Source organism: Sinocyclocheilus anshuiensis, unplaced genomic scaffold, assembly GCF_001515605.1.
Source record: "Sinocyclocheilus anshuiensis isolate Anshui unplaced genomic scaffold, SAMN03320099.WGS_v1.1 scaffold1139, whole genome shotgun sequence".
NCBI classification, from domain to species: Eukaryota; Metazoa; Chordata; class Actinopteri; order Cypriniformes; family Cyprinidae; genus Sinocyclocheilus; species Sinocyclocheilus anshuiensis.
The window spans coordinates 136,335-149,773 of NW_015547684.1; the positions used below are offsets into that span (position 1 = coordinate 136,335).

Genomic DNA, 13,439 nt, shown 5'->3' on the forward strand with positions numbered 1-13,439 from the left:
AATAAATCTGCAAAAATGTCAACGATTCTGTGTTTTTCTGTCAATATGGGGTGCTGTGTGTACATTAATGAGGAAAAAAAATTAACTTAAATGATTTTAGCAAATGGCTGCAATATAACAAAGAGTGCAAAATTGAAGGGGGTCTGAATACTTTCCGTACCCACTGTATATAAGAAAATTGTAAGTAATGAAATTTTTTTTAATGGTTTTAGTTTTAGTTAACGATAATAACCATGCCAATCTCTACATTGACCACTGCAAAATACCATAGTATTTCCACCAGATATCATGGTACTGTCATAGTAATTTTGTATAAAAATTTGAAAAACATTTCAAACCTGCTCATATTATTTGTTGTCACTCATCTTGTAACTCCCAGACTTCCCACTGAGTTCCTGGCCCTTTGATATTTACACAAAAAGCCATATGCTAATTGACTATGATGGACCCATGTGGACTCAGAGGTCACCTTTGACCATGACGCTTCCTAAAAGTGTTACAGGTCACTGCAGGTCACTGCAGGTCACTGATCTCAGGCTTACCAGAAACAGAGGCAGCGTCTTTGGAAATGGGTTAACGTTTTGAAGTTTTATTATTTTTTTATATGTCTGTATATTTTTTTATGAATGTTTATGTAAGTTTTAATTGACTTGACAACTAGCTGAAATAAAATTATTATTTTAAATATTTTATTTCTGTTAGAGGTTATTTTATATAAGAAAATTGTAAGTAATGAAATTTTTTTTTTATGGTTTTAGTTTTAGTTAACGATAATAACCATGCCAATCTCTACATTGACCACTGCAAAATACCATAGTATTTCCACCAGATATCATGGTACTGTCATAGTAATTTTGTATAAAAATTTGAAAAACATTTCAAACCTGCTCATATTATTTGTTGTCACTCATCTTGTAACTCCCAGACTTCCCACTGAGTTCCTGGCCCTTTGATATTTACACAAAAAGCCATATGCTAATTGACTATGATGGACCCATGTGGACTCAGAGGTCACCTTTGACCATGACGCTTCCTAAAAGTGTTACAGGTCACTGCAAATCACTGGTCCCAGGCCTGTGCTCTCTGATAGTGCACTTACTCATAGCAGAAACAGAGGCAGCGTCTTTGGAATTGGGTTCTGCCCTTGTTTCACAGGGGTCTGTGGTTTCATTTGAACCGAGAAGCTGTGATGCAGAAAGGGCTAATAAAGGGTCAAAGTCCCAGCTGCACCGGCCTCTGGTGGGCCTTCAGAGGATGTAAGACTGACAAATTGTCCTCTCTTTATGCCCAAAGCTGGTGGTCATGCTGGTTCTCGCCATCCTGGCCAGACGACAGAAGCTGGGTGACAATCAAAGGGGACTTACAGGTTTACTCAGGTCAGTTTGACATAACCCAGAACCTCAGTCTCAGACCATTTCAGCCACTATGTAGCAGCTCCTTAGCCAGTTTCACATCATGACAGTGAGTTTTTTTTGTATGGTCCTGTTATTGTCACTGTATGTCTGAGCCTCGTCACAAGCATTTCAATGCCCAGTTTTCCCCAGTGTTAACTATGCAAATGATAAATAAATGCCTCTTGACTCTTGACTCTTTTGCATGGGCAAAACCACTCTCATATTCATTTTATAGTTATTTATAATTGTTTTCTGTTCTTTTCTTCAGCCCAGTAAACTTTTTAGACCACACACAACACAAGGGTCTTGCCGTAGCCGTGTATGGCATTCTCTTCTGCAAGCTGCTTGGAATGGTCCTCAGTCACCATCCTCTTCCCTTCACTAAAGATGTCACGAACAAAGGTATGGTGAAAAGACTTCTTGCTTCGTGGAGTGGTGAAATGCATTTATAGTGTGATTATGGCAGTATTTATTCAGTTTCTATACTGCAAATCACTGGTCCCAGGCCTGTTTCACATGGGTCTGTGGTTTCATTTGAACCGAGAAGCTGTGATGCAGAAAGGGCTAATAAAGGGTCAAAGTCCCAGCTGGTGGGTCTTCAGAGGATGTAAGACTGACAAATTGTCCTCTCTTTATGCCCAAAGCTGGTGGTCATGCTGGTTCTCGCCATCCTGGCCAGACGACAGAAGCTGGGTGACAATCAAAGGGGACTTACAGGTTTACTCAGGTCAGTTTGACATAACCCAGAACCTCAGTCTCAGACCATTTCAGCCACTATGTAGCAGCTCCTTAGCCAGTTTCACATCATGACAGTGAGTTTTTTTTGTATGGTCCTGTTATTGTCACTGTATGTCTGAGCCTCGTCACAAGCATTTCAATGCCCAGTTTTCCCCAGTGTTAACTATGCAAATGATAAATAAATGCCTCTTGACTCTTGACTCTTTTGCATGGGCAAAACCACTCTCATATTCATTTTATAGTTATTTATAATTGTTTTCTGTTCTTTTCTTCAGCCCAGTAAACTTTTTAGACCACACACAACACAAGGGTCTTGCCGTAGCCGTGTATGGCATTCTCTTCTGCAAGCTGCTTGGAATGGTCCTCAGTCACCATCCTCTTCCCTTCACTAAAGATGTCACGAACAAAGGTATGGTGACAAGACTTCTTGCTTCGTGGAGTGGTGAAATGCATTTATAGTGTGATTATGGCAGTATTTATTCAGTTTCTATGTTTCATTTTATGATGTGGTCTAGAGGGCCCTATCATACACCCGGCGCAATGCAAGGTGTTTTTTGCTAGTTTCAGCCCGACGCAGTTATCATTTTCATGTCCAGCGCCACGGTGTTTAAATATCAAATGCATTTGCGCCCATTTGTGCGTTCATGGGCGTGCTGGTCTGAAAACGAGGTGTGTTCAGGCGCATTGTTGGCGCGTTGTTATTTTGAGGCGACTGAAAACGATTGCGCCATTGACCAACTAAAACCTAGTCTAAAGTCAATGGCACAGTATATTTTTTTTATTTATTTAAAGAGATTGTTACCCTTATTATAAAATTAACCATGCTTTTTTGGCGTATTGACTACCATTTGTATAACCACAGTTTTACTACAAATGCCATGGTTAAATTATGGATAGTTTTGCAAAATGGTTAATTTGTGGTTACCATGGTTAAACTATAGGAACCATGGTTTTTTGGTTTTATTTGTAGTAATACCATGATTAATTTTCGTAAGTAATATGCACCTATAGGCGGGTGCACAACGCATGTATATTACACACACAGTGACTCGCAGCAGCACACAAACATGCCAAATAATAAAAATGAAAGGATTACAATGTAAAAGATTATTATTGTGTATGCTTTAACTGCGTTCAGTCTTTGCGCTTGCAAATTCCGCCATGTAAATAGCGAATCTGCCATGGTCCAAGCGCAGCTGGCTCATAAAGGGAATGGAGATAAGAATCTGATTGGTTTATTGCATGTTACGTCCAAAACACGCTCATTACTTATTAAGAGAATTGGTACAGCCCTTTTGGACCATGCGTCTGGTGCGCCGACCTTTTTTTTTTCCGTCATTAAACTAGCAAAAGTGGATTCAGACATTCCCTAAGCGCACATGTGCCCTAGGACTAGCAAAAGGAAGGTTGTTGGTTCGATTCCCACGTGGAATGAACCTTGAGTCGCCACCAATATGCACTTAAACCAGTTTTGTCAAGGATGATAATTTATGGCAATGTTAAAAAAATTTAAATTCTTTCAAAAAGAAATCATTCTTTTCTATCATAATGTAAATCAAAGACTTCGGCCCACCAAAGAGTTTGGGAAATTCACCGGGTTGGAGGGGTATAGTGGCTCACCCTTCACCGGTGCTATCAAATGAACACTCTCTCTATTCACCAGATGGCAGCTATCCAAACTAGGCTCAGTTCACACAAGAGGATGAAAAGTAGCACCCTACCTGATCTTTTTTTTTTTTTCCTCTGAACTGCTAGTCCTTCTTAGTTGGGTTTTGTAATTGGATTATTGCCTGCATTTTTGATTCTTTAGCAAACAGGGCCTCAGACAAGGCTGTGTTTGTGTTATGTAACTGTTTGCTGCTTTAATAAGTGAATTTTGACTTATAAGTCTGTTAGTGTTGATGGCCCACTATTGTTATTCTCCTCATTCTCGATAATATGACATTTTTTGCTGTTTTCATAGTTTAAAAATCATATTTTAGTCAAAATAACTTACAGTACACTTCAGGGACAATCCTGCAAATCAAAGGTGCACCTAAAAATTATCATAATTTATTCACTCTCTGGTCATTCAAAAACAGATTCTTTTCTTGCGTTGAACACAAAATAAGGAATGCAAAAGAATTATTCTTGAACAGTTAGGAGGAGACAGATAATTGTTTTGACCAGTTTTTATACTGGTCAACAGCCATTTTTTGAGACTATCAGACTCAAAAAATTACCAAAATAAGTACAAAATAATCATTTTGATAAATACTTTTATTGATACTCAGGCCTTTAACAGTTATCAGTTCTTTAAAATCAAGTCTTCTGATAAATGGCATAATTTGGTAGAATAATTAAAAAAATAAAGCATAAATTTGTGGTCATCTAGAGCATTAAAAAGTTATTATAAAAAGTATAAAAAATATTATTATAATTGTTGTTGTTGTTGTTGTTGTTGTTATTAAATATTCATAATGAATATGCATTTGTTTGTGTAGTATATTTTTTATTTAGTACCAGAAATTATTTTCTTATCTATTAAAAAATCACTTATCATATTAAAAAAAAAATCATCTGTTGATCATAAAAAAAGCAACTCTGGTCAGTCTTTAATAAAAGAAGCCCATACCACTGTCAGACTCAAAAATACAATCAGAGTTATATTAAAAATGTCCTGGTTTTCCTAGCTTTATAATGGCAGTGAATGGGTGTTGAGATTTTGAAGCCCAAAAAAGTGCATCCATCCATCATAAAAAGTGCTCCATACGGCTCCGGGGGTTAATAAAGGCCTTCTGAAGTGAATCATTGCATTTGTGTAAGAAAAATATACATATTTTAAACTTTATAAGCAATAATGTCTAGCTTCTGCTAACTGTCGTACACGCGTTCACGAGAGAGTGGCGTTCCAGCGGATGATGCAGGACATAGGCGTAGCGTAAACTATGTGACAAATGACGAACACGGAAGCGCAGAGGAGAGATCAGAACAAAACACTGGTCACGAATTACAAGTACAAAACGAGGATTTGTGAAGAAAAATATTGGAGGACTTCAATATCAGTCAAGATGGTTTTCCTTTGCTTGAAACAAAACTTGGTTCTCGAGAGACTAGCATATTCTCACTGGAACTTATGCTTTGCCTGAATCGTCCGCTGGAAGCCCACTCTCTCGTAATCACGCGTACGAAAGTTAGCAGAGGCTAGAAATTACTCTTTATAAAGGTTTAAATATGGACATTTTTTCTTACACAAACACATCACTTCACTTCAGAAGGCCCTTATTAACCCCCTGGAGCTGTGTGGAGCACTTTTTATGATTATGCACTTTATCTTCAAAATCTTAACCCCCATTCACTGCCATTATAAAGCTTGGAAGAGACATTGCATTGTTTAATATAACTCTGAATGGATTGGTCTGAAAGAAGAAAGTCTTGTACACCTAGGATGGTTTGAGGGTGAGTAAATCAGGGGGTGATTTTCATTTTTGGGTGTACTATCCCTTTAAACACTGATAATTGTGTTGATGAATAACAACAAAAATATTATTGTTAATAAATCATTATAATGATTTTTTTATTTTTATAGTATAATTTTTATTTAGAAATAGAAAAAATAATAATCAGCTCATCTTTCGATTACAAAAAGCAACACTGATCAGTCTTCGAAAAAAGAAGTCCATATGATTTTTACACAATATTCCAATTATTCTGAAGCCATTCAATAGTTTTGTATGAGAAACAGGCCCAAATTTAAATATTTTTTTGGGGGGTGATTTATTCATATAAGTGTCTTGCTCCGGGTCAAAGTGGTAATAAATCAGAGATTGCACCATTAAGGGTTTAAACTTACAATCTTTCGACTCCCAGCCTCCTTTATCCACTGGGCCACATCAGTATTTATAAGCAAATATAAACCGTGCTGTGCTCTTTTAGGCTAAGGAGAGCAGAGAGATGTTTAACTGGACTATATTATTTTGTTCTTTGTGTCTGTAGAGTTCTGGCTGATCCTGGCTCTGTTATACTACCCCGCGTTGTACTACCCTCTTCTGGCCTGCGGGACGCTGCACAACAAGGTGGGTTACGTCTTGGGCAGCCTGCTGTCGTGGACACACTTTGGAGTTCTGGTCTGGCAGAAGGTGGACTGTCCCAAAACGCCACAGGTACGACTTACCATGAATATGTGGATCTGAAACATCACCTGTTGAGTACAAGCAAAGTTTATGGGCTCTTACTTCACTTTCCCACTGTGTGTTGAATAAGACTTGCCGAAACTTTTCTGTTGCAGCTTAAGTTCATTAACCTTATCCCCTTAGTCCTCCGTTTTGTTCTCATTGTCCTCACATCTGCTCAAAGAATAGTCAAACCTCAAAACAATTTGTTCTGCTTCTCAGGATCTCACCATGGAGCTTTCCTTCAGTTAATCACTTTAGTCGCTGTCAGAACGCAAGAAAAAAGTACCATGTTTCACGAAATGCACAATTAAATGAAATATTCTAGTTTAGTTTGATTGTACTGCCTGCTGCAAACAAAAACAAAAGAATCAAACTGGCTGACTGGGTTCGTGCTGAAAGCCATTCATTTCTTTTTAGGCCAAAATAAAGAAAGCCTTGTTAGGTTTGGAATATAAATTCTGAGTGCAATTTCATGATTGATTTGCACTGAAAATGGGTGGCTAATATAGCCAGACAAAGCACTGCGAACATTTGATGTTATTTGACATTTATTTGTCTGTTTTTCTCCTTGTCTGCAGATCTATAAGTACTATATGCTGTTCAGCAGCCTTCCTCAGATCGCTTGTCTGGCTTTTCTTAGTTTCCAGTATCCACTGCTTCTGTTCAAAGGCTTACAGAACACAGAGACAAGCAACGCCTCTGAGGTACGACTGTCAGGATGATACAACTGTCTAAAAGCTATATGAAATTCTTACAAAATATATATGAAATGGGTCAAAGACGAAGGGTTTAAAGCATCAAAACCATAAACGTTTAATACAGTTTATTTAAAAAATAAAACTGAAAATGTATAATAATCTTTGCCACTATCCTTCAAACCATGAGGTGTTTTTAATCTTTTAAAATATAATAAAAATTTAGTATGATCACTTTTTTATTTATTTGTTTTAATAAGTACAGGTCAGAAAAAGTATGTTTTTTACATAAATATATCTGTTATGCTGAATGACAATGAAACATATTATTTTCCCAAAAGTTATTTGAAACATTAAAGTACACACTTTACTTGCATTTTATATGCTTTCTATGTATATAAAATCACTTCTGTAAATTGTATTTGATGCGAACACCAAAATGGGACATCTCATCTTCGACCCATGTATGTACATTTATATATAAAAGACTGCAAGACTGCTTCACTTATTAATATCTGAAAGGTTGGTTCAGGTTGTAAAATGTCAGCTTCCCCAAAAATTATCTGAATGAAAATTATGAATTAGTAATTCATGATATTTGTAACCAATGTCTCTGGTGTCTAAAATGTTCTGATATCAGAACATGTATATATAGATAATATATAAAAGATTACTATAGAGAAATATAAATGAAAGGGTGAAATTATGGCATAATCTAATCTAATTAAAGCATAATCTTGTATTATATATATTCTTTTTTCAAAAGTAATAATTACACTCACAGGTCAAGGTGTAAAGAAAATATGCACATTTTTACTTGAATATGGTATTAAAGTTTTGAAAGCCACATTAAACCATTATGAACACTTGGCATGTGTTTTTAACTATATTTTTAAAATATTCTTCCTTTTCTTTATCATGGACACTCTTATTGATCAGTTTGTATTTAACATTGTTTTCCCTGCTGTACTGTATGCGACCCTGTTACAACAGACCTGTGACCCATTTTCGGGTCACGACCCGCCAGTTAAGCACCGCTGTGTTAATTCATAATGAAGGGATTTAGCAGCATGGAAAGGCAAGAGGGGAGTTTGTAAACTCGCACCTGCATTCCAGAGCTCTAATCATTGTAAGCAGCTCAGTGGGATGGGGTTATGTTTGACTCACAGTGCACTTTACACAAACAGAGTGTTGTTTTCTCAAAGGAAACGCACAATACCAGTGTTATTCAGCTATAATCGCCATGACGAATATGTTCGGATGAAATAAGAGAGGAGCGATCCCCTCATAACACGTACGAGTAAACAAATGCAGATCAAATTTTTAGAATTAACGAAACGGCATGCAAAGTTTTGGTCACGTCACACTGCATGATAGACCGTTTTTATTTTTGAGATATGTAATGTAAAGATTCAAATCAGCATGAACAGAATGAATGCTACCATCAAAAGATTTGTAGCCATTTTTTTTATCTTTCTTGCAGGACCTCAGTAGCAGTTATTACAGAGATTATGTGAAAAAGATTCTCAAGAAGAAAAAGCCCACCAAAATCAGGTGATGCACACTTATGTGGACAACATTGTTTATTAACCCAAAGGTTCGAGAAGCTAAAAACAGCAGAAATTATATTAGTAACCCATAACAAGAATTTCACAGAGAGCTGATGCTTTCCTTGAATACTGTAGACTTTTGAGTTTATTTTGTTTTATTTTCATTATGATTATTGTCACATCATCAGTGAAGTAACATCATAGTGACCCTTTTTACATCATGATGAAAAGAAAAGTAAATAAATTAATTTATGTTGACTCCACTGGTTATACATTTAAAAGCTTTTTACAAAATGTAAATCATTTATATTATTATAAAATTATTTTAAATATTATCATGAAATATTTATTACTTAATTTAAATTAAATAATTTAAAGGATTATCAAATCATTTCATAAATAACAATTTCATAAATGTTATCCATTTTTAATGTTAATGGTTTTTATACATTTTATTATGATAAATTAGGGTTTTCAAACCCCGTAGAATGAATAAAAATACTATAAATACTAAATAAATACTATAAATAAAAATACTAAAATAACACATTTCAGGCCCTATTTTGTAGCATATTAAAGCAGCAAGTAACTTTTGGCGCTCTAGCGGTTAATAAACAGAACTGCACACATCCCGCGGAAGAACATTCCAACCGGAGCTATGCATATTCATATTTATTTTAGAACTACAGTAACATCTTGTGATTTCTCTCAACATGGGGACAGGAGAGCTGTCAATCAATAAATTGGGGGAAAAAAAGTAACTTGCGTTACTTATTTGAAAAAGTAACTCAGATATTCTCTTGTAAATTAAAAAGTAATGCATTACTTTACTAGTTGCTTGAAAAAAGTAATCTGATTACGTAACTCGTGTTACTTGTAATGCGTTACCCCCAACACTGATTATAAGTGTACCGTAGTGATTCGAGATAAGACAAAAACGCGGTTTGAAAGATTAATTCATGATGTGCTCGCTCATTATATACATTGTGCAAATTTTGAACACAGAAAAAGTTACATAGTGCTGCTTTAAAATGCTTGGCATACTGCAATGTGAACTAATCTTGTAAACCCCTTTTACTAATTGAGTGGATTTTAATTGCAATGAAGGCAAGGAAAGGTGAGGTATTTTCTGTTGTAGCATCAGTCCACTGTACAATAGCCAGTCAGATGAGATACTGTCCATAGACTACTTCCTTCCTCATTTCCACTGACTGCAGGTGAATCACACCTACTGTAAATTGACTTATGCAAAGATTGGTAGATAGTGATCCACCGCTGTCCCGGAGTCTGAATCATGAGCTAATGCCATTAAGTTTGTCTGTTCTGTACAGATGCTGATCTTCTTTATGCAAAAATATACTGAGTGTCTGAAATGTCATTGAATATAGTCCTGTGAGCCATGTGAGGAAATGATTCCTGTTGCGTGGAAACTCCTTGATGTCAGTATGATATAGTTTACATAATGCAGTGTAATGAAGGGAAATATCCATTGATAAGAGTGGCAATTATGTAGGAAGGTATAAGGAATAAGGAATTTAGACTAACTTCAGATATGCCTCAGATATCAAGAGGCCATGAGGTTGCAGGTTTACACTGGTTGTCCAAAGGTTGTAGGTTCAAATCCCATTAAAAGCCATTGTGTAACGAGCGACTGAACCTGTAATAAAGCATCTATTATATGTCTAATTGTGCATTTGAAAGAATATGAAGGGTTGTTATTTTAAAAATTATATTAAATTATTTCTTTTTGTTGTTTTTGTCTCTTGCTTTTGCAGTTGCAGCGCATCAAAACCAAAACTGTTTGAAAGACTCAGAGATGCTGCCAAGTCTTACATCTACACACCAGAGGATGGTAAAATACAATTAAAAAAAATGCCTAACGTCAAAAATATATACAGTTGAGGTCAAAAGTTTACATCCCCCTTTCAGAATCTGCAAAATGTTAATTATTTTACCAAAATAAGAGGGATCATGCAAAATGCATGTTATTGTTTATTTAGTACTGACCTGAATCAGATATTTCACATAAAAGATGTTTACATACAGTCCACAAGAGAAAATAATAGTTGAATTTATAAAAATGACCCTGTTCAAAAGTTTACATCCCCTTGATTCTCAATACTGTGTTGTTACCTGAATGATCTACAGCTGTTTTTTTGTTTAGTGATAGTTGTTCATGAGTCCCTTGTTTGTTCTGAACTGTTAAACTGCCTGCTGTTCTTCAGAAAAACCCCTCAGGTCCCACAAATTCTTTGGTTTTCCAGCATTTTTTAACCCTTTCTCACAATGACTGTATGATTTTGAGATCCATCTTTTCACACTGAGGACGATGCTCCAGAAGGAAAAAAAAAAAACATGCATTAAGAGCCTGAAGATCAGGGTAAATTTAACTTATTTTGTCATCTGGGAAACATGAAACTGTCTTCTGTAGCATCTGAAGGGCAGTACCAGATAAAAAAAATATGATATTTAGGCGAAATAAGAAAAATGTGCACATCTCCATTTTGTTCAAAAGTTTTGAATGCATGGCTCTTAATGCATGGTTTTTCCTTCTGGAGCATCAGTGAGCGTTTGAACCTATTGTAATAGTTGCATACGAGTCCCTCGGTTGTCCTCAGTGTGAAAAGATGGATCTCAAAATCATACAGTCATTGTTGGAAAGGTTTCAAATACACAAAAATGCTGGAAAACCAAAGAATTTGTGGGACCTGAGGGATTTTTCTGAAGAACAGCAGGCAGTTTAACAGTTCAGGACAAACAAGGGACTCATGAACAACTATCACTTTAAACTTTTGACCTCAACTGTATACACTACCACCCAAAAGTTTGGGATCAGTAAGATTTATTACATTTACATTTAGTCATTTTGCAAACGCTTTTATCCAAAGCGACTTACAGTTGGGTAATACATAAAGCGATTCTTCTTAAAGAGGCAAACAGCCACAGGAAGTGCTTGTAATAAGATCATTCCACCAGCCAGGAATGGTGAACGAGAACGATTTAAAAGGACAGAACAAGGACATTTATTTTCCTATTTTTTTTTTATTCAGCAACTACTGATGCATTAAATTGATGGGAAGTTACAGTGAAGGCGTTTTTTTGCAAAAGTTGCACAAGTTAGAAAATTCTGTCATTTTAAAACATTCTATTCGTCAAAGAGTCACAAAAAAATTTGAATGATAATAAATATTGTTATTGATAATTATAAATGTTTCTTGAGCAGCAAATCAGCATATTAGAATGATTTCTGAAGGATCATGTGACACTGAAGACTGGAGTAATGATGCTGACAATTCAGCTTTGCATCACACAGGACTAAGTAACATTTGAAAATATATTCACATAGAAAACAGTCTTTTTAAATTGTAATAATACTTCACATTTTTACTGTATTTTTGATCAAATAAAAGCAGCCTTGGTAAGCATAAGAGAATTACCAACCCCAAACTTTTAAAAAGCGGTGTTTGTATTAATTTACTGTAATTTTATTTCTTTTCCATCAGTTTTTAGGTTCCCTTTGAAACTAGCGATCTCTGTGGTTGTGGCGTTCATTGCGCTTTATCAGGTAAACGCTTCAAAAAAGAGCCACTTTTAGAGTTATTTCTGTCTAAAAGTGTTAATTCATGTGCTTTTGATTGATTTAATGTAGCACGGTAGCATTTCAAGGCATTCTCTATTCTTGTGAATGTCTTAGATGGCGCTCTTACTGGTCTCATGCGTGCTGCCCACCCTACACATCGTCCGCAGAGGAGTAGATGAAAACATCGCCTTCCTGTTGGCCGGTTTCAATATCATCCTGTCAGATGACCGTCAGGAGGTGGTCAGGATTGTAGTGTACTATCTGTGGTGTGTGGAAAGTGAGTCAGTTGTCATTCTCATACTTAGGACTTGGATGTGATTTTGCGAGAGAAATAAATTTACTACTATTGTACAGTGGCGGCTCGTGGGTTTTAAAATAGAGGAGGCACACTAATTGTATTGGTCTGGGATCCCTGCCGATTATTATTATTATTTGCTTAACCACTTTAAAATGGCTTTTTGGTTGCTTTTAGTCAGAAAACGTAAAGAAAACGACACACACAGCAAGATAATATAATTTCACTTACCTGGCCTATAACTTGAAGCAAACATCCATCCCTTCTTAAAAGTCTGTGTTAAAAGAGAGCTGCCTGTTGTGCCATTTAATTAAGCCGAGCGTCTCCTATTCCTTCCACTATAGAAAAGTGAAGCCAAAGCATCTCAGTACGGCCGCTGCCATCTTGAGTAAATGACGTTATTTGGAGCCCGAGTCTGCGCAGTAGAGATTCGTTTGGAGCCCGAGTCTACGCAGTAGTGTCGTGAGGTGGAGACAAACTACGGCAGACCCAATCAACCATAATGACACGCCCCGTTATTATAGCATCAAATTACTAGCTAAAATCAAACTTATCACAAAAACGAACAATTGAACATATATCAGCGTGATAACAACTACCTTAAATGACCAAAACCATCTTTCGGAAAATTGTATTGGAAGTGTAATTAATTTTTTTATTTTGACTCAAGTCCTATTTGTTTACATGGAGAGGGCGGGGTTTATGACCTGTACTGCAGCCAGCCACCAGGGGGCGATCAAAGAGCCCGCAACTTCACTATTCAGGACGTGTGAGGCACACCCGATATATATACTGTTTGAATGACAGCTTGGTAAATCTTTTGGCGATCAAATATTCAATATCGCTACTCATCATAAGTTCTTGGTACATTATCAGCGCAGCGGCAGACGTTCAAACTAATATCAGGTAATTTACATCTCTATGATGATTGGTTGATATCAGAAGAGAGGCTAGCCCCCCTTGCGAGGGTTCTTTTCTCAACACTCCTCAGCACTGAAAGTGAACACTCGATGGTGATTGGCTAATTTTTTTG

At 36.3% G+C, this 13,439-nt stretch overlaps 1 protein-coding gene across 1 annotated transcript in view; it reads left to right on the top strand.

The window, feature by feature from the left end:
- Nucleotides 1-13,439, top strand: part of LOC107703182 (stimulated by retinoic acid gene 6 protein homolog) — a 35,266-nt gene that overhangs the window by 7,953 nt on the left and 13,874 nt on the right. The window contains exons 4-11 of the mRNA XM_016505741.1: nucleotides 1,294-1,376; nucleotides 1,663-1,796; nucleotides 6,108-6,274; nucleotides 6,865-6,990; nucleotides 8,465-8,535; nucleotides 10,307-10,383; nucleotides 12,035-12,096; nucleotides 12,226-12,388. Coding sequence (XP_016361227.1) covers nucleotides 1,294-1,376; nucleotides 1,663-1,796; nucleotides 6,108-6,274; nucleotides 6,865-6,990; nucleotides 8,465-8,535; nucleotides 10,307-10,383; nucleotides 12,035-12,096; nucleotides 12,226-12,388 — 883 coding nt within the window. The remainder of the gene's footprint in view (nucleotides 1-1,293; nucleotides 1,377-1,662; nucleotides 1,797-6,107; nucleotides 6,275-6,864; nucleotides 6,991-8,464; nucleotides 8,536-10,306; nucleotides 10,384-12,034; nucleotides 12,097-12,225; nucleotides 12,389-13,439) is intronic.